This window comes from Heteronotia binoei, chromosome 3, assembly GCF_032191835.1.
Source record: "Heteronotia binoei isolate CCM8104 ecotype False Entrance Well chromosome 3, APGP_CSIRO_Hbin_v1, whole genome shotgun sequence".
NCBI classification, from domain to species: domain Eukaryota; kingdom Metazoa; phylum Chordata; class Lepidosauria; order Squamata; family Gekkonidae; genus Heteronotia; species Heteronotia binoei.
Genome location: NC_083225.1, coordinates 48,839,971 through 48,861,561, shown reverse-complemented (window position 1 = coordinate 48,861,561; position 21,591 = coordinate 48,839,971). Strand labels below are relative to the sequence as shown.

General features: G+C 42.1%; 1 protein-coding gene across 2 annotated transcripts in view; it reads left to right on the top strand.

The window, feature by feature from the left end:
- RASA3 (RAS p21 protein activator 3) overlaps nucleotides 1–21,591 on the top strand; it is a 212,352-nt gene that overhangs the window by 147,408 nt on the left and 43,353 nt on the right. For both annotated transcript variants that reach the window (XM_060233749.1, XM_060233750.1), the window contains exons 6-10: nucleotides 7,982–8,062; nucleotides 9,074–9,146; nucleotides 17,235–17,314; nucleotides 18,974–19,078; nucleotides 19,301–19,457. In XM_060233749.1, coding sequence (XP_060089732.1) covers nucleotides 7,982–8,062; nucleotides 9,074–9,146; nucleotides 17,235–17,314; nucleotides 18,974–19,078; nucleotides 19,301–19,457 — 496 coding nt within the window. The remainder of the gene's footprint in view (nucleotides 1–7,981; nucleotides 8,063–9,073; nucleotides 9,147–17,234; nucleotides 17,315–18,973; nucleotides 19,079–19,300; nucleotides 19,458–21,591) is intronic.

Sequence of the window (21,591 nt, the reverse complement as noted above, 5' to 3'; positions counted from 1 at the left end):
ATAAAACAGTTAAGCTACTAATGAATTGGCTCTTTTTCCTAGGGGAATGTTATGATTGAGGGGATTTTCTCAACCCCCCCCCCCTCCGCTTCCTCTGTTAAATATCCCAGATAGTTTTTCACTTTCTCAGGACTGCTTTATATAGGGAGGGGCACCCAGAAGTGGATTTTTGTATTTCTTCTTGCGGGGGCGGGGGTTCAACAGCTTCTTGTTGGGGAAGGACATAGAAGTAACTGTAGAAATTGTTAGAAACAACAGTAAGCACCTCCCAAGGACCCTGCGGGTCACAGCAGATGATACATTGGGAGATCTGTGACTGAATCTCTTCTGTGTTTTTAAAGTAAATTGGAACCTATCTGCCATCCTCCTTTTATTTCAGGGCAAAGAACGTGTGCTGGTGAGGGGGCTCCCCTCAAAAAAACTTATAACTCTACAGATGGTGGCATTGTAGGGATTTCCCTTTCCTCAGACAGCTGCAATACACTTTTTAAAAAATGCTGGGAAGAGCTGATCCACTGTTCCACGAGCAACCTATTTTGTTTGACCCACAGACCCACTTTTGAGGACCTGTTTATTTTGTGTTTTCGAACCTAATAGTGGGCTTCAAACATTACTGCCTGTTAGTCTGGGGCAGTGACATGGGGACCGGTGGTAGGGTTGCCAGGTCTGTGTAGGAAAATATCTGGAGACTTTGAGGGTGGAGCTGGGAGAGAGTGGGGTTGGGGAAGGGGAGGGGCCTCAGCATGGTACAATGCCATAGAGTCCACCCTTTCAAGCAGCTATTTTCACCAGGGGAGCTGATCTCTGCAAACTGGAGATCGGTTGTAAAAGCAGGAGATCTTCAGGCCCCACGTGGAGGCTGGCAACTCTAAGTAGCCGAAGCAGAACTATAGAAAGTAATCTGTATACAACAGGAGAAAATTCTTCTTGAAAGAGTATTTTCAGTTGTCAAATATGTTAATATTGACATAATTGCATCCCTGCCCCCCTGTAATACAGCTCATAGTTTTTTTCAGGTTTAGAGTTGCCAATCTCCAGTTGAGGACAGGGGATCCCCTGGTTTGGAGGCCCTCCCCCCCACTTCAGGGTCATCAGAAAGTGTGGGGGGGAATGTCTGCTGGTGACTCCAATATTCCCTATGGAGACAGGTTTCCATAGGTATAATGGAAAATTGATCTCTGGGTATCTGGGGCTCTAGGGGGATGTTTTTTGAGATAGAGGCAGCAACTTTTCAGCATAGCATCTGGTGCCTCTCCTCAGAACATTTCCCAAGTTTCAAAAAGATTGGACTAGGGGGTCCAGTTCTATGAACCCCAAAAGAAAGTGCTCATATCCTTCATTATTAGCACCAAATTGTTTTAATTTAATGTTCTAATTTAAATGTTTTTATTGTTGTTTTATTATGAAATGTGAGCCACCCTGTGCCTGCTTTGGTGGGGAGGGTGGAATATAAATCAAATAAAACTAAACCTATTATTTCCAATGGAGGGAAGATTTAAGAGTTGTGCGGTCCCTTTCAATGTGATGGCCAGAATTCCCTTTGGAGTTCAGTTGCACTTGTCACAACCTTGCTCCTGGCTCCACCCCCAATGTCCCCAGATATTTCTTGAATTGGACCGGGCAACCCTATTTAGGTTTCATTTCTGCGTCTTTAGGGAACATGCTCATTCCCCCTTCCCTAAATTTCCTCTGAGCAAGAGAAAGAGACTGCAAACAGACTTTGCTCATGTGTAGCCTATCTTCTCCCTTCTTCCCTTTACTGCCATTCTGATGCAGAGTGGCACATGGTATATAAATTAAGTAATAAACAGTTTCTGAGTTGCTGGTCCTTGTGGGGTTTTTTACCTGCAAGCTCTCTCCTAACGTTTGTTCATTTACTATTGCTTGGAGTGAATAGAGATGAAAAGGAGGTCTAAATTAATTGTGTAAGCCCAAGGTTCACTGTGGAGAGAATCCTAAAGGGAAGAAAACACCCAGTGGGCTCTATGTCATAGGCAAATATTTAAACCTTCCTCTTGTCTTTCTGCTATGTTATCTTGAGTAGTTAACATGTAAGCTCCTATAATAACCTCCCCCAAAGGAGGGCCACCTAAGCTTTACACTGAAGCCATTTTGAATGAGAGCAAAGGCTTCCTTATTCTACCAGGACTGGAGTATTAATTACTGTAGAAATCATGTCTTGCTCCCTTTTATCCTTTGCAGCTGTTTCCTGCCTCCCTGTTACGAATTGCTCTGAAAAGAGTAGGGTGACTTTTCTCAAAGCAAGTGTTCTTATGAAAGCAGTGGAACTTTGTGTTTAAATTCCACTTCTAAATCTCATCCCCTTTTGGGTAACAGTAAAACCACCCTGTGAATACAAAATGATGCAATACCATTGATTAATCATAAATCTGTAAATTAAATAAGTGTAACTCCTTTTATAGCTGTCTTATGACTGGCACTGAAGCCTGTTAGAGAGAGGCAACTTTTTCAAATAACATTTTTCATTTATGACAGTTGGAGTACTTCAGATAGAGGTTACAGATTAAAGCCTGGTCCCTTTTTTTGTAAGAGAGTTTTTGGGATTTTTTAAAACCCCTTTTAGCCTAGTATTGAAGAAAATAGCTAATATAAATACAAATTATTTTGTGGTGGAACTTTTACTTGACTCCTCAGTATGTATACAATTACAGTTTCCCTTCCCATAACCCCCAAATAATCCAAGATACTTTCTGTTCACTCTCTGGTGCTGAGATAGTAGGTTTGTTTTTCTCAGTTCAGGGGCTGAAACTACTGTAAGGAAGAGCCACAGCATGAGTCTTTCTGTGTGGGTCAGGGCTCCTCACATTGCAGTGACAGTCTGAGGAGCAGAGTTCACAATACTGCCTATGCAAATGCTGGGAGATTTAGGTGCCTCAAGAAGGTGAAGTGTGGAGATGATATATCTTTATTGCATAACTGTCTAGGAATTTTCCCTATCCCTATGCTAAAGACTGTAGAGAATAGGGGGAATTCCTAGAGAGTTACCATTTTTTCCCCTCCTGCTGTTCAGTTTCTCAAGGACAGGAGATTGGGGATGAAGAATTCCCCACTGGGCCTGAGCAACTGAGAAGCCTACTGAGAACGAATGGCACAGCTGCAGCTCCCATGCTATCTAAGTAACATGAGCACCAACCAGGCTTTTATCTGCCTCTTTGCGTGAACAGGAAGGAATCATAGGGATTACATCGAAGTGCCACTCCAACAAGTGCATTGACATAATTGCACCCTCACATTCTGCATTTCCAGGTTCTTATGAGGAAGTGCTCTTCTATCAATGACTTTGGAGGGGAAATGGGATGTGGAGTGCCTGAGGGATAGCCCTGTTAGTCTGATGCAGCCAGAACAAAAAACAGTCTTTGGGTGCAGTCACACGTCATATTAAAAAGCAGGCATGTAGCGCCCAAATTTGAGCTGAATATTGATTTGATGTGGGGCCGATCAGACGAACATCCAAGAATGTGACTCATCCTGTTGTTGAGAGATCAGATGTCCAATGCTATCATGCTCTTTTCTTGAAGCATGCACTATCAGATGGTGATTCCTGGCGGGGTGTGTGTGTGTGTGTGTGTTTGTTTCATTGAACATGCGCCCAACCGCTGGGAGGTGGGAAATCAAACATTGCTTCAGAGGTGGGGGGTAGGGGGCAAGTTCCGGGAATTAACGTTGCCGATTCAAACCAGGGGGCTGCCAGAAACTACTTTCCTGGAAATTGGCAGTGACAATGATATTTGGAAATCCTCAGCATTGAAAAATAGATTCCTGCCCCCCCCCCCCGGTTCTGAATAGTGGGATAACATCCCCCCACACACACCCGATCCTGTTTTGATCGGAGGAGCAGAAGCGTCACCTCACATTCCCAGATGATCTGGCCATGCACATGTCTGCTGGGGCTTTTTTAAAAAAAAAAGTGGGAGGGGCGGATGGCAGGCGCTAAACATTCCAAAAGGCAGTATCGCATATGAACTGTCCAAACAGGAAAAACCCGAATGTATGCCACTTCTGTGAAAAAGGGCCGGACTTTCTGTGCTATCAAATTAGCACGGCATTGATCCGCAGCAAGCCGGGATGACCCTGGATGACGCTCAATTGGCAGATGTGGATGTCTGGATGAACGTATTTAATCTGTCAGTAAGATGGAGCTGTGTCGCCACTAATGGTACGTCTGAACACACTCTTTGTGTATCTTAAAACAGTAACAAATGTATTGTGGTTAGGGCCCACCATATCTGACAAAGTGGCCTCTCCCTTACAACAACTCATACTCTGATACATTTATTGGTCTTTAAAGTGACTCTTTGTTATTTTCAGGTGTGGAATGGATTCTTTAATCTCTCTGACCTTTCAGTTTTTTGTTTCATATTGAATGGAGTTAGTCATGCCCTTTGTGTTTGTGTGTGTGTTATCTGACATGAACTAAAACATTGTTAGGAATAGCTCATTTCAGCTATCATGCTTCTTTTGTAATACATATAAAATGGGCAATAGTTGCATGAGTAGTATTAATAAATGTTTTGGGTTTCACACTTAGATTCAAACAAACCCATGAGGTAGTACTAGGCAGAGGTGGGGTTTTTTTAGCAGGAACTCCTTTGCATACTAGTCCACACCCCGAATGTACCCAATCCTCCAAGAGCTTACAGGACTCTTATTACAGGGCCTACTGTAAGCTCCAGGAGGATTGGCTACAATAGGGGTGTGTGGCCTAATATGCAAAGAAGCTCCTGCTACAAAAAAAGGCCTGGTCCTAGGGAAAGGAAAACCCCATCCTTCCCACTGACTCTTGCTTCTTCTTGCTTTCCTGGCCCGTGTCTTGTCTCCCTGCCACTGTAGCATTCACCTCTCCACTCCCACCATTGCCAGTTCTCCTTCTTTCTACCACTTTCTTGATCCTTCCCCAACCCTCTTGCCACTACTTTTTCCTCTTCCCTTTAGCCGCACCTTATTTTTAAAAAAAAAAATCTTCCCAGACTTATGAGGTTGCTAAATCTTGTGAGATCTCATCATTTTTTAAAAAAAGTCTTCATCCTCCCCAATTAAAAAAAAAAGTTTAGGATTTACCTTTTGTGGAAATATTTCCCCTTTTCCCTACTTGACCCCATTGTAATGATCTAAATCAAACTAATTTGTGTGAGGCACAATTTTAATTGCACCTTGTATTCATAGCAGGATGGCTTGTATTTTGGTTATTGTTCTTGTTGTTGTTACGAGTTTTTGTTTGTAAAAGTGAGTTATTTATAAAAAAAGATTGGACCAAGGGGGTTGGAACCCCCAAATAGGTGCCCATAGACTCCATTATTTCCAAATGTTGGGAAGGCATGATTCCTTTAAACGTGATGGCCAGAACTCCTTTTGGAGTTCAGCTGTGCTTGTCACTGTCTTGCTCCGGGCTCCACCCCCGACATCCCCACGTATTTCTTGAGTTGGACCTTCCAACCCTAACTCAGGGTAAGGGGAATACTTTAGAAATAGCTGTGAGTGCTTGAAATAGCCCACATTCAGTTCCAAATTTATGTGAATAACTTCTCATTAAGGGTTCTTTAGAACTGCTACTTATTGATCTGCGGTTGGGATTCCCTGGCATTTTAAAGTCTTTGAAACAATTACTTCATTAGATCATTAGAAACATTAGATCAGAGCTATGACGTTGGCATCGTTTCTTCAACTGAAATCCTTCCCATCCCCTCCAAAGCTGTGCAGTGTGTGTGTTTAATGCCTGCCTCTCTCCCCAACACCACCTTAGTTAATAGTACTTGGGATTATTTTGATCAGGAAAACAACAAAGTATTATTTGCTACTATTATCTACTGAGTAATTTAAACTCTGTAATGATTGAAATAATTTTGCAATTTGCATTTTGCTTTTTTTTTGTTGTATATATCAATTTTCTATAATAAAGAAACATTTTGTGTAAAAAAAGAGAAAACGACAAGGGAAAACAGTTTAACCCCAGCCTTTCTCCTTTGAAACTATGGAAAAGAGGATCTGATCACTTATTTCCTGCCTAACGTGTAGTTTGGACCTAACTCCTCTCCATTGTTCTCTTTAAAAAAAAAAACATATGCATGTTTCTTCTTCACAGATATCTGTTTAGTTGATGTTAGTGTTGTGGTGGTTAATTAAATCAGTGCTATATTATTCAGTTGGTTTTCAGTGGTATCTGTTTACCAACCTGCAGCAATAGGATAACTCTTTAATTTTTTTTGGGGGGGGGGGGAGTGCCTTCCACGAGTAGAAAAGGCATCTGTTTGATCTTCTTCTTCCCCTCTTTTCATCTTTACCAGAACTGGGATGTGCAGATATGTAAACACTTAGACAGTAAACACAAGTGTCTGTGCTGAATACTAGATAAACTTCAACTGCAAATCTCTTGTAACCTCAGAATTATATATTTACAAAAGGTGAAGTGTAGTTTGCCACAACCACAAAGAAAAAAGAATATTTTAAATGGGTGTGATGTGTACTTTTTCCACAACTGGTTTTTGTTTTGTTTTGTTTTTTTGGTTTTTTGCACTAAGCACCTACAAAAGCACAAATTGCTCATCACTTTCTTAAGAACTTAGGGTGGAACTGTATGTTACATGTAGTTCTGTGATTCATCTTTGAGGGCTAAGGGCTGAGGCTGCAATCTGAAAAGATGTTAGCATCTTTCCTCTTATGATGACGATAGTATGTATGTAGCTGTCTTATACTGAGTCAGACAGTTGTTCTGTCAAGGTCAGTTTTGTCTACTCTGACTGGTACTGGCTCTCCGGGGTCTCCCAGAGAAAGTCTTTCATATCACTGGCTTCCCAGTCCTTTTATGTGGAGATGTCAGGGACTGAAGCTAGGACCTTCTGCAGGCAAAGCAGGTTCTCTACCACTGAGGATGGCTGCTCCCAAAAGTGACGTGAGCAGAGCAGCTTCCAGCGGGAAAATGCTGCAAGGTTTAAGAAGGCCCCTTTCCCCATGCTATTTCCCCTGTCACATTGCATCATTAGCAGCTGTACCGTGTAAAAAGAAAAACTGTCTGGAAAAGGAGTCCTAGAACTATAACCAAGGTTTTGCAAGACCTTCAGTCTTCAGAAGCCTTCTGCAAGCCACCTTTCTACCTGCTTTTGTGCAACCCTGCATTTATTTTGCAATCTGTCACCACATCTCAGCCCTCCCCACTTCACTGGTGTACCTTTGCCGCTAGTGCCTACCTCAGGACCATTCTTGGTAGCAGTTCTGTGTTTCTGGAGAGGGGCAAGCTTGTGTAATTTGCCTATTGCTGTTGGAGCTGGTAATGTATCACAGTGGCAGACGGGCTTCCACGCAACAGGTTGTTGCCTAAGTGGTTCTTTAAAAAAAAAACCCAGAATTTGAATAACATTTTATCAGTATATCATTATACCTAAATATGTATCAATTTTTCTGAATTTCCAGCTTTCATTTTTTTAAAAGTTAGTCTCTGGCCTCTTCCCCAGCTGAAATATGTCTTTTAAAAAAATCTTTGCAACAAAATGAGCCAGAGATTTACTTTTCATAAATTGAAAGCTGAGAATTTAGAGGATCTGATTCATATATTGGGGTAACAGTATAGCGATATAATACTACTCCAGGTCCTTTAAGTACCTTGGCCCCAAGCCATTCAGGGATTTAAAGGTACGAACTAGCACTTTGAATTGTGCCTGGAAACAGACAGGCAGCCAGTGCAGAATTTTCAACAGAGGTGTATCCAGTCCCTACAATAGCCTGACTACTGCATTTTGGATGAACTCAAGTTTCCAGTTTTCAAGGTAACCACACTAAAAAGCATGATAGTAATCTACACTGGATGTGATGTAGAGCATGGGTCACCCACATAGTGATGGTACCTCACTCCAGTTCCCAGATGATCTCTTCCAGTTCTTTCATATAGATGTTAAATCCCTCCATCCTGTGTCTCTAAGTGTACCTTTTGTTGTTACTTTATGTAATAATGTTTTCCCCCTTTATTCAGAGTTCTAGAATGCCAAGGCCTGCCAATAGTGAACGGACAGTGTGATCCTTACGCAACAGTTACGTTAACAGGACCGTGCAGGTTAGCACTTTAACTTAAAAAAATAAACCTACATTTTCCCCAAAATTCAGAAAATTATGTACAAAAAGGAGAAGGAATTAAGTAAGACAAGAATATTTTAGTGTACTTTAAGTTAGTCTAAAATCCTTACTGACCTTGTCTGAAGGAAGGGGCATATTCTCATAAGACTAAGCCCATATATATCTAATAAATGTTTTAAGATATATCAAAATGTCTTTACTGGGAGTAGCTTTACTTCTTATGTTTGTGGGGTTTTTTCTCTTTACATAAAAAGATATTGCATCACTAGAAATTATGCAAAGAGCCTGTGTGAAGGCTTGATGTACACATTTATATGTGCAATGAGATCAGGAATTAGTCCTGGACACATGCACAGCCTTCCCTGTGCTCTTCATAATGCGTAGAAAATAATGACCACACTGCAGTACCTTAAATTCAGGATTTCCCTTAGTCGGGCTGTTGTACCTTTTTTGGTTCACAACGCTGGGATATTCATGTTCAGGCACTTCCTAGTTTGGAAAAGGAAGCAGACAAGAAGACCTTTTCCCAAAATTCATCTCGCACAAGATGAGACTGAAAGAAGGCTCACAGTTACATAATTAGCATTTGAAGAGTGGGCCTCACAGTAAGGTTGCCAGGTCCCAGCGAGGGATCCCATTTTGGGGGCTCCTCTCCACCATGGACCAGCTGGCTGGTGGGGGAAACCCCTCCCCTAAACAGGGATGTCACCATGCAGTGTCCCTGATTTGATGCCGTCACCCAGAAGTGTTATGTCAACGACGCTCTGGTATTTGGGCAAACTCTCTATGGTTTTGAGGGCGAAAAACCCATAGGGTTTCACCCAAATACCAAAGCAACATCTCTGATGCAATGACATCACCTCAGAATGCCCCCCAAATCCCCCCACCAGACAGGTGAGGACCTGGCAGCCCTACCTCACAGTTACAAAACAGTTTGTCACATTTTGGGTAACTCTGCTTTTCCCCCCTTTCTGTGCTTTCTTTCCTGCAGATCAGAAGTCAAAAAGACTAAAGTTAAAAAGAAGACCAACAATCCACAGTTTGATGAAGTGTTTTACTTTGAGGTTGGTATTGCAGAAGGAAGGAAAGGAAAGGTCCCCTGTGCAAGCACCAGTTGTTTCCGACTCTGGGGTGACGTCGCATCACAATGTTTTCACGGCAGACTTTTTACGGGGTAGTTTGCCATTGCCTTCCCGTCATCTACACTTACCCCCCAGCAAGCTGGGTACTCATTTTACCAACCTTGGAAGGATGGAAGGCTGAGTACTAAAATGCAATGCAGGGCTATCAACCAGGGCTAATAGTTCCACATATTCTGCTGGCTGCTACCTTTACTGAGTATTTTTAAAGGACAGTACAGAGCCTCCCAAAATCTTGGGCCCATTTCACCATCCAGCAAGATGGAAGCTGATTGTGTTTCCATGTGACCAGAGTGAAGTTCATCTAGTACAGTGTTTCCTATTTGCAGGGTCGTGACCCAGTGCCGGGCCACGGAAGCCTCACTACTAGGCCATAGGAAAAGCCAAAGCTAGCCCCGCCCCATCTCTGTGTTGTGCAGAGGGGAGCTGGGCTGCCTCTCCTTCCTTGTCCCCTGCTCCCAGTGTTTGAGAGAAAAGCTGGCATCCATTGGCACTTTTTAGACCCATGAAGTGTTCTTCAAGGTATGAGCTTTCATGTGCCTTGCAGTGTGTTCTTTTGGGGAGATTTCCCCTGGAGGCCTGGGCAGCAAAGAAAGTTGTGTGTTTTTTTCAGCTGGGAGAGGCAGGGAGTGGGCATTCCAGTAGCTGTCTTTTTTACCAAATGACACCTGGGCAGAATTTTTGCTGGCTGGGGTCATCTGATGGTGAGGAAGGCTCTTTCTTTCTTTCTTTCTTTCTTTCTTTCTTTCTTTCTTTCTTTCTTTCTTTCTTTCTTTCTTTCTTTCTTTCTTTCTTTCTTTCTTTCTTTCTTTCTTTCTTTCTCTCTTTCTCTCTTTCTCTCTTTCTCTCTTTCCCTGAAAATGATGTTCTGCCTATATTCTTGGTGCTGGGGCGGGGGGAGCAACAGTGGGAGGGCTTCTAGTGTCCTAGCCTCACTGGTGGACATTCTGGCGCTTTTTTGGCATTGTATGAGGGAATTTTGGACTGGATAGTCCACTGGCCTGATCCAACATGGCTCCTCTTATGTTTATGTTCTTTCATTCCATGTCTTTCTTTCCTTTCCTTTCCTTCCATTTCATTCTTTCCCTTTCTTTCCCTTTTTCTTTCTTTCCTTCCATTTTTGCTGGATGAAACTTTTCTGTTCATCATACTGTTGTTGCAGAAATAGGAGCTCTGCCAATGACAAGTTGGCATCTCCAGTTGTAGCCAGGTGGCCTTTTGTGAGATTTCTGTGTGAGTGAGTGAGAGTAAGAGGTGTGGGGCAGAAAGAGATTATTGGAGATTACTGCTGTATATCTCAACAGCACTAGAAGTGATGGTACTGTGAACTTGGCACCATTTTACTGGTCCTACTTTTAACAGCTGTCTGACACCAAAATTAAACTCCTCCTTAGCTCACTGGCTAAGTATCTGAACAACAGGTTGATTTTAAAGGCATGGGAAACACAGCCAGTTAAAAGCTGCAAGCCCCTCATAAATATCCTTTTTGGGATAACTGCAAAAAAGCTTGTATGAACTTCATATAACTTGAAATTAATTCATTAATTGCAGTACAATTCTCTGCTACCTTTCACAGCAATTTCCCCGTGTTTCAACCAAAGAAAAGAATGAAAAATAGCTGTCAAAAGATTTTCTTGAAACCAAGAGAGCTTGATTGTAGCTTGAGGCAGGGTTCCAGGAGTAGCAGCTGAAGGAAGGGCCTACTAAATGTGTCAGCATATTTTGAGGTAGAGCAACTGCCAGGACCCAATGTGGGTGGTACACAGTGCTGGCATTCCTGATAGCAATGGCAACAGCACTCCCAACTGCATACACTGGCCAGTGCTGTTGAGGAAGGGATGTGTAGGTGGTGCAGGCAATTGAACATGGGCATTAGGAGTGCTTGCAAGCTGGAGAAGAATACACAAACAGATAAGTGCATGCAGGTGTGGGGGTGAAAAGAGAGGACTACCCACTTTCCACCCCCATTTTGGCTCAGCATGAGTTTCAGTGAGATTTTTCTGTAAATGTATTTACTTCCGAAGACGAGGCAGGTTTGGGGGAGTGCCCTGGAAGTGGCATAACAGGAAAAGGAAGAGTTTTGGTTCAGTGTGCCCCAGAAGTGACATCACTTGGTCCTTGATACCACAGGAAATGACATAATTCCTGTCTTCCGGCTCCACCCCCAAATTTTAAGTGGGCCATGAAGGAGAAGTGTAAAAATATGGGAAAGAAAAGTTTGGAAAACCCTGATCTAGTAGCTTTCCCTCCCTGGTTGGTTCTTTTGAGACAATCAGCCAAGCTTTGATTTAGTACTGATGCGTGAGCACTTCCCAGAATGGGGTTTTAGAACTGCTCCACCCTGTCTTCCTTGGTCAATGGTGGGAGGATTGTCTCACAGGAAATGCAAAAAGCTTTAAAGCAGCAGTGGCAAGCCATTCAAAAATTGAAGGGTTTGGTTACTTGCCAATACACTGTAACACAAAAGATCCCTTCCCTTCAATAGAAGCCTCTTCCATTACATAGAAAATCTCTAGAACTTTGTGTAAGAGAGTTTTTTCTTAAAGAAAAGCCTCACATCATTCAGAATTATGCCACTCCCACCCATTTCTTTTGTTTTGGCTGCAATCAGTAGGAATATATGCAAACGTTACACAGGAGTACAATCTGAACTCTAAAGCAGTTCACAAGACCTGTTCTTTCCTTCCTTTTTTTTGGTTCCATGCATGAAAGGGGTTTGTATAGGGTGGGCTTTGTTTTTGTTTATTTTTGTTTTAGAGAAAACTTCATCGTGATGTCTGAGCAAATCTTCACATTGGCTAGCATATAATAGCCAACTGAAATTACTAATGCTGATTTTGGATGCTGGGAACAGGATGTGAGGCCAAAAGGGCAGAAAGAAGGCCTTCTTTTTTTCAAAATTGCTTTGGGAATGGAGGTGGGCGGACTTAGTTTTAGAGGGGTTATATATGTCATGAATGCATTCTAGCTGAGAAAGAACTTGCTCAAGTATGTAAATACTATGTACATAGTACTCTTCATATGCTCAAAACTACACCATATATATTGGTGATCCTTGTTGGTTGATACAGAATAATCATAATAAAATTGATTGATGGTTTGTTAATCCTTAGAACAATCAGGTGGTCAGTATTATATGTGTTTCTCAAGCTTCCCCATTTTGCAAAGGATGCAAATGAGAGAAAGCCTGTCTACATAATCTCCTGGCTGAGGAGAGACTAACTGTGGATTTCCTGTTTTAGTGAGCTCTAGAGTTCTGAGTAGAGGGTTTGTGCTAATAAACTATAGGGAAGCATTTGTCTCTGCACTTGCTGCTTTACAGTGGCTTTTCCAAAAACCTATTGGGTCCTATTCTACTCTCCCCACACCTAGAAAAGAAAATAATAATAATTCATTGCTATGATGCTGATATCAGAATAAACTTGGTTAACTTTAAAAGTGCTGCTTGATTTCTGCCTTACTTAGCCACAGTATAAAGGAAATCAAATCAGCATTAAGATCCTGAGAGGTACAGTCAAAACCTTGTTCTGTTATGAAATTTTGAAGAATTTACAGTTGTCGCAGCTTTGCAAGTCCTCAAATGTGATGGTTAGAGTCATCCTGTGCTCTGTCTAGTCCAGGCCTCTGACTGAGGAGAAAACAAATAAAGCTTTCAGGAACCACCTAAACTCAGGTTGGAACTGAGTAGATCATAAGAACATAAGAGAAGCCATGTTAGATCAGGCCAATGGCCCATCCAGTCCAACATTCTGTGTCACACAGCGGCCAAAATATATATATATACACACATACGGCCAAAATATATATATATACACACATACACACACTGTGGCTAATAGCCACTGATGGACCTCTGCTCCATATTTTTATCTAACCCCCTCTTGAAGGTGGCTATGCTTGTGGCCGCCACCACCTCCTGTGGCATTGAATTCCACATGTTAATCACCCTTTGGGTGAAGAAGTACTTCCTTTTATCCATTTTAACCTGTCTGCTCAGCAATTTCATCGAATGCCCACGAGTTCTTGTATTGTGAGAAAGGGAGAAAAGTACTTCTTTCTCTACTTTCTCCATCCCATGCCATGCATTATCTTGTAAACCTCTATCATGTCACCCCGCAGTCGACGTTTCTCCAAGCTAAAGAGCCCTAAGCGTTTCAACCTTTCTTCATAGGGAAAGTGTTCCAGCCCTTTAATCATTCTAGTTGCCCTTTTCTGGACTTTCTCCAATGCTATAATATCCTTTTTGAGGTGCGGCGACCAGAACTGCACACAGTACTCCAAATGAGACCGCACCATCGATTTATACAGGGGCATTATGATATTGCCTGATTTGTTTTCAATTCCCTTCCTAATAATTCCCAGCATGGCGTTGGCCTTTTTTATTGCAAACGCACACTGTCTTGACATTTTCAGCGACCGCGTGCCTTTTAAATGCCTTCCCTCCATTTGGAAATAATGAAGGATGGGGTGCCTTCTTTGGGGGCTCATAGAATTGGACCCCCTGGTCCAATTCATTTGAAACTTGGGAGGTGTTTTGAGGAGAGGCACCAAATGCTATGCTGAAAATTTGGTACTTCTGACTCAAAAAACAGCCCCCCAGAACCCCAGATACTCATGGATCAATTCTCCATTATACCCTATGGGAATCGGTCTCCATTGGATATAATAGAGTGCCCAGCAGACATTTCCCTCCCCATCCACCGCCAGTATCTAATAACCCTGAGGTGGGGGGAGGACCTCCAAACCAGAAGGTCCCCTGTCCCTAACTGGAGATTGGCAATCCTATGGGATCTAAGAAAACCAGAAGGGTGAGAATGTGTTGTTAAAGTCTCTGCCCAGCTTTCTGGTATTTGGTTGCTGCTGCTACTCTTAGTGGGGCTGGGGGGAGAGGAAGTAGGTAAAATAAAATAAAAATAGGCATGCTGGTCCAAGATAGTCTTAACCAAGCTGATTGACATGATCAAAATGTCTCTCCTATATTGATATGATTATACCGGGGTGGCCAAACTGTGGCTCAGGAGTCACATGTGGCTCTTTCACACACATTGTGTGGCTCTCAAAGCTCCCACCACCCCATTGATTGGCTTGGATAATGCATTTAAAGTTAAAGTTGCTTTCACTTCTCCCTCCCTCCCCCATCTATTTTCCATCCTTCCTTCCTTCCTTCTGTCTTGCAGCTTTCAGAATCTGATGTTTATTCTATGTGGCTCTTACATTAAGGAAGTTTGGCCACTCTTGGATTATACGATAATATGGAAGGCCACAGCCAATTTTATTAAAAACAAATTTACTTGTATTCTGCCCCTCTCTGGTGTTGTGAATGCATTCAAAATCAGATTCTTGATTCTCCAGTGAAGAGACTGTATAAAACAGACTAACACAGAGAGAACTGCTGAAACATACCAAGTTTGTTTGGCTCCAAGGTACATTTACGTTAAATACATAATTAGGGACCTTAGCTTCCAGTGCTTCTAGTTCCCATTAATTTTCATGAGTTGCAAGCATTACCGTTTAAATGTCTGTCAGTTTGGCCTTTTATTTGGAACTATCTTTTCTGTTGCTATCTGTGTTTTTAAAAAGCAGTTAGATCAGCATCCTTATAGGTATATATATCTCTACCGATAATAAAATCACGTTTTTGTGGGAAGGAAAAAAACAACCTCTGGTCCACCAAAACGTTTTGAGTCGGTAACAGGAAGGGACTTCTGAACAGCTTCATCTCTGCACACATTCCATTGCAAGCATTGTGGTTACTTGCTGGGTGGGGTACTCTAGTGGTAGTTTTTGTGTCGTAGGCTGGTGAGAATTGAAAACCTCAAAAGTTATATTCTTGCCTTTGTGTTACGAAAAACAGAATAATAGATAACCTCATTTTTAAAATAGTTTCCTCCTGTGCTGTAGAGAGGCAGCTGCCTCCGCTGAGCGTGTCATGTAGTGTGTTTTGCACATGCATTCTATAGACAGGGAGGGGCAGTAACATCTATGTATCTATTTATATGATCAAAACCAGCTTTGGAAAGATCTTTGAAAGTACTTGCTATGGTCACTGACTATCTAATTAAAGTGAAGCATGCAGAGATTTGTAGACTAAAATACTATGGCCCCCGCCCCTAATTTATTCCAAAATAAGTTAACTTCTGTTGTGGGCAGTGTTCCCTCTAAGCTGAATTAGTGTGAGCTAGCTCACAGTTTTTTAGCTTCCAGCTCACACGTTTTTGTCTTAGGTCAGGAAGGATGGCCCCTGAAGAAACTAATTTATGCAGCCAGCTCACAGCCAGTAGCTCACAAAGTGGAATTTTTGCTTACAGGACTCCACAGCTTAGAGGGAACATTGGTTGAGTGGGGGGGTGGGACAGAAATAAATATAGGCTGTGTTCTCTGGAACCTTCAGGGTGACTGACAATAAAAATTTGCTTTTGATGGGCTAAAATGAACCCTACATCGTTACTTGCTCAGCTTCTGAGGTGTTTTGGAGTGTTCACAAACATCCCATCTGCTAAGAATTTAAAAAACCTGCTAGTAAAAAGGAATTTTTAATTGTGAATCTATGCATACGCTGTTCTGCATTGTCCTTTGAATAATTCAAAGGCACTCTCTCTCTTTCCCGGATCCTTTCCCATTGAGAAATCATACCTGTTAAAAAAGGGAGAAGATGATATTGCAGATTTATGTGTGATATGACGAGGTATTGCCCTCAGGTTAGGAAGTGCAGACCTCACCTCTCCTTCCTATTTAAAACATGAACTATCGGTTGAACTCTGAGTAAGTGGAATCCCCATTTCCTCTGCTCTCATTTAGAATGGAGGGTAGAATGGAAAGGTGGAAATCACCCTGCCAGTACAAAAAAATAAGATGCAGCTGTTCTGCCATAGATGAAAAACAGCCATGCAGATGGGATTCATATTATCCACCTCGCATAGATATATAATGACTGGGTAGTGATAACTATCAGAGGTTTTTTGAGCAGGAATGCACAAGAACGGCATTCCGGCTGGCTTGGTGTCACAGGGTGTGGCCTAATATGTAAAAAAAAAGCCCCAACAACCTGGTTATCTGAGAATAAGTCTTATTGAATTGGGATATCAGTCTCTCTCAAACAGTACCAACTACTAGAGGGTTTTTTTAGCAGGAACACGCAAGAATGCAGTTCTGGCTGGCTTGGCATCAAGGTGTGTGTCCTAATATGCAAATGAGTTCTTGCTGGGCTTTTCCCACAAAACAAGCCCTGATAACCATTATCCTTCAGTGTTCAAAGAGAATAATCCTGAGCAGGTCTGCTCTGGTCTATTCAGTGGGACTTACTCCTGAGATAATGTTCTTAGCAGGGGTGAAATTCAAGCAGGAGCTCTTTTGCATATTAAGCCACACACCCCTGATACAGCCAATCAGAATTGGCTACATCACGGGTGTGTGGCCTAATATGCAAATGAGCTCCTGCTAGAATTCCACCCCTGGTTCTTAGGATTGCAATTTTAATAATAATAATAGATTTTATTTGTATCCCGCCCTCCCCGCCTAGGCGGCTCAGGGCGGCTAACAGCATTTTATACATTTACATTAATAAATAAAAACTGTAAATTTAACAATTAAAAATTAGACATATAAAAACCAGTTAGTAGATTAAAATACATTTTGGGGCGAAACTAGACATTACAGTAGCGATGGATTTAGAATGTAAACAGCAGAGTTAAGCAAACACGGTTTACTTTTTTGTTGTTGTAATGGCCTATATTTCTAAAGTTTGGCCAATTTAACTTACTAGCTTTGTCATTAATCCTCCTGCCCTCCCCTTGTAAACTGCTACTGTGTATGCTTAGTGCCCTGTCCCACATAAGAAGCCAGGTATGGATTCCCCATCTGTCTCTTAAATGATCAATAGTCACTCCTGCTTCATCTGCATGAATTTCAGAAACTATCTTTGCTTAATCATCTACAATTAGCTAGTTTTTTGGCTTTGCATCTATTGTCTAGTAAGATTATACTGATCGTTTTACCAATTCTCATCTGGAATAGATTACCAGACCCTGCAGTTATAACAAGAAGTCCCACTTTGAAATTGAAGATGCTGATGAAGTGGACAAGATGGAAATCAGGTAAATTTGTTTCTATGTTGCACATATACAAGCACACACATATACAGTCCGGGCTAAGTAGTATATATGTGAGAAGCCTGCACAAGTGGCAGAAAGTCCTTGCAGTTTCTTGCATTGTAAGTAATGCCATTAAAAATTGTGAAAGTATATCATTTTATAGTCATCTGGTATACATATTTTTAAAGTACAGCATGTTAATAATACAAGCTGGGATTGTCAAACGCTGTCCAAGCTACAAGGTCAATGTCCTGACTCAGGAGGATGCCAGAAGCCCAGGATTTCCATGCTCTGAGGATAGAGCAAGATCAGATGTCATTATCTGAAGGGCCTGTGGCTCAGCAATAGTGCATCAGCTTTGCAAGTAGAAGGTTCCAAGTTCAATGCCTGGCATCTTCATTTGAAAGGATCAGGTGTTATGTGATGTGAAAAAACCTTGACTTGAGACCTTGAAGAGCCGCTTTCAATCAGAATATACAGTACTGACCTTGACAGGCCAGTGATGTGACTCAGTATAATCTTCATGTGTTTATTTGATGTATGAGCCATATACCAAGTGAAGAAGGGAGTTCTACCTGCCCTCCATTTTACTATACACACAACTTCTGAAACTGGTGCAAAGCAAACAGAGAGACTGTACTGGCTTTGCTTTCTTTCTCACATGGTTCACTCACTCACTGGGAAGAACCAGGTGGCTTTGCTTGCTCCCCCTGCCCGTGCAGCTTTCCTCAAGCTGAGATTTAAAGGCACACACACAGTCTAAAACACAAGCAGTCTGCAAGGTTCTTTTAAGCCTGCAGAGGTTTAAAGGCACATGGTGGCTGTTGAGGCAAGGCTTCCCCAACTGGCCAGCTGGCTGGTGGTGGAGAGGAGCCTACAAACCAGGGGATCCCCCGCCAGGACCTGGGGGCTGGCAAACCTACTTCCTGCAGCTTTTAAGTGGGCTGTCATGTTGGGCCTGTGCCCACCCATGTATCCTGCCCACCCTGTGGTTGTTTGTTCTCAGGGCTCTCACTCAGAGCTGCCCAGAGTGGGAGGAACTCTGGTGACTGTGGTTACCAGCATTGCTAGGGTTGCCAGCTCTGGATTGGGGATTTGGGGTGTGGAGCCTAGGGAGGTTGGGGTTTGAGGAAGAGCGGTACCTCAGAAGGCTGTAATTCCATAGAGTATACATCCAAAGCAGCCATTTTTTCCAAGGGAACTGCTCTCTGTAGTCTAGAGATCAGATGTAATTCTGGGAGATCTCCATGTCATACCTGAAGGTTGGTAACCCTGTGTTGCCTGTTCCATTTCCAGGATTCTTGGTAAGACTGAGGGTGTGGGATTGCCCCCAAACAGTGATATAATAAATAAGGAACTAAATTCACAGTTCTTGTTGATAGAGCAAGTTTTGGTTGGTTATGTTTTTTGTGTGTGTTTTTTTCCCAAAGGAATCACAAAAATATGTAGACTCAATTTAAAAATTGCAAAGCCTTCCTTGTTGCCATCTTCCATACCTTCAGTAGTCCTATCATTGTTTTCCCACTTGAGGCAGGAAGACAGGACTTTATTTTGAACTTTGCAAGATACCATTTCCCTTCTAGATGGTGTGGGGGCTGGCAGGTAGAATGAAGAATTAATGAGGAGAAATGGTTGCAGTTTAACTCTTTGGTTTTGTTACAGAATTGACCTTTGGAATGCAAGCAACTTGAAGTTTGGCGATGAATTTCTGGGAGAATTAAGGCTACCTTTGAAATTTCTTCGGCAATCTAGCTCTTATGAAGCATGGTACTTGATACAATTGCTATAAAACCATGTACTAATATTGCATCACAATTATATCTAATTTCAAAAATTCACCTCCCCATGAATTTTACTATGAAAATACTTGCCAGTTTACTACATTGCAGTAATACCTTTATGCTTCTAAAAGGTCCAGGGAAGGAAGATTTGTGGATTTTCTATCTGCTCATGACTCACCGCTTGGCTGTTTTTTTGTCCTTTTGCTAGGTACTTCCTCCAGCCCAGAGATAACGGCAACAAGTCACTGAAACCAGATGACCTGGGTTCCTTGAGGTTAAATGTGGTTTACACAGAAGACCATGTATTTCCTTCAGACTATTATAGCCCACTTAGAGATCTCTTGTTAAAATCTGCAGATGTTGAGGTAAGTTTTTTGCTATTGGTTGTTCCCAGAACTCTTCTCAAAATCATCATTCTTGGTTTGTCATTTTACAATGAACTGAGCTGGTGTGTTGGCTCCTTGGGAACTCTGGTTCCATGATAACCATGGTTAACAAATCAGCAGCTAGGTAGGAGAACTCTCTGGAACCTCTTCCCTTTCTCCTTTAACTGTGACATTACCAATAGTGAAGTCTAACCATGATTTTCTTTGAACAGGAGGTCTGAAACTACAGTTTGAATTTGGCTGCAGATACTAGGTTAAGAGAAATTCTGGTTTGCTTGAACTACTCTTAACATTAGTGTTGAGGAGTTGTTTAACCAAGATTAAAAGGAGGCTGAGTGGTCTCAGTTTACACCAGGGAGGGAAGATTGCATACATTCATTGAGGCTTGCTCCATGTTTTTCTGGGGAGCCAGCATTACATCAGAACTGTTTTCAAACCATTCTGGTGGCTTCAGATATATGTCTTTAAAGAAAAAGAGAGAGAGTAATAATAGAGAATGAATAATAGACAATGAATTGGAGAGCCAGTTTGGTGTAGTGGTTAAGTGTGCTGACTCTTATCTGGGAGAACCGGGTTTGATTCTCCACTCCTCCATTTGCACCTGCTGGAATGGCTTTGGGTCAGCCATAGTTATCACAGAGCTTGTCTTTGAAAGGGCAGCTGCTGTGAGAGCCCTCTCAGCCCCACCCACCTCACAGGGTGTTTGTTGTGGGGGAGGAAGATAAAGGAGATTGTGAGCCGCTCTGAGTCTCTTGAGTGGAGGGGGGGATATAAATCCAATGTTGTCGTCGTCTTCTTCTCTCCTTTGTTTTATGGGTTCCATGTAAAATATCTGTGTAATATGACATTAAATAAATTGATAGCCATCTAATGGGCATTTGAAATAAGAATATACATGATTTGAGTTATGAAGCAAGCCTTTTAAATATTTTATTTATATCTTGTCTTTCTTCCATTTTAATGGATCCAAGATTTTTGTAGTATACCCATCCAAATTAATGGAGGGATATGTTGAAATTTGTGCGTAATGGATTGGTGTTTTATTGAAAGAAATAGCTTCTGTTTTATGGGTAAACCATTATTTCATTGAAAAGACTGCAGCCAAATAATAGGCTGATTAGTTCTAATCAATATGTGAAATTTAACCCTGTGCTGCATTTTGACCCTCTCCATTATGATTTCTAGGTTGCAATGCTGCCATTATAATAGACAGTACAGCTGGCAGAATTCCCTTATCAGTGTCTAAAGATAACACCCACTTCCTTTAACAACCTAGTCTCTTTGACTCTGGCTCCATGCCAACCATCTCCTTTCCTCCCCTTGGATTGCATTTAGTCCTCCATACCTTAAACATTCTGAAAATTCTTCAGAGTTCTTCTGTAAGGATCTACAGGGCTTTTTTGGTAGAGAAAGCCCAGCAGGAATTTGTTTGCATATTAGGCCACACCCCCTGATGCCAAGCCAGCCGGAACTGTGTTCTTGTGTGTTCCTGCTTTAAAAAAAAGGCCTTGGACCTACCTTTCTTCTGGGTTCCTTCTTTCACCCTGTGTGATGTCCTTCCAGCCAAACTGGCGACTTTCTTTTCTCACATAGATACTAGAACCTGGACTAGCTTAATATCAACTCCAGCTGGTGCAGAACGCTGCTGCACATATGTTGACTTCATCGCCTGTACGGGAACAGATCCATCCTGTGCTGTGTGAACAGCACTGGCTACCCACTGAGTACCGGATCCGGTTCAAGGTGTTGGTACTTACCTTTAAAGCCCTATATGGCCAGGGGCCAGCATGCCTTTGAGACCACCCTGTATGAGCGCCGTAGGTCCTTATGATCAGCGACACAACAATTTTTGGTAATACCCAGCCCTCAGGGCCTGTAAAACAGAGTTCTTTCACCAGGCTTTCAGCTGAGGCAGTGGGCGTCACTTGTTATCGGCCTCCCCCCTCATTCCATCCCAGTGCCACAAGATCTGCTGGACCTGGACAATAGGTCACATCTGTGAGGCGGAATCTGCCATCTTAGTCTTTGTAATTTTAGATTTTATATATTTTAAATTGGTCTTCTACTGTTTTTACTGTTGACTGTTTTTATGGTGTAACCTGCCCTGAGCCTG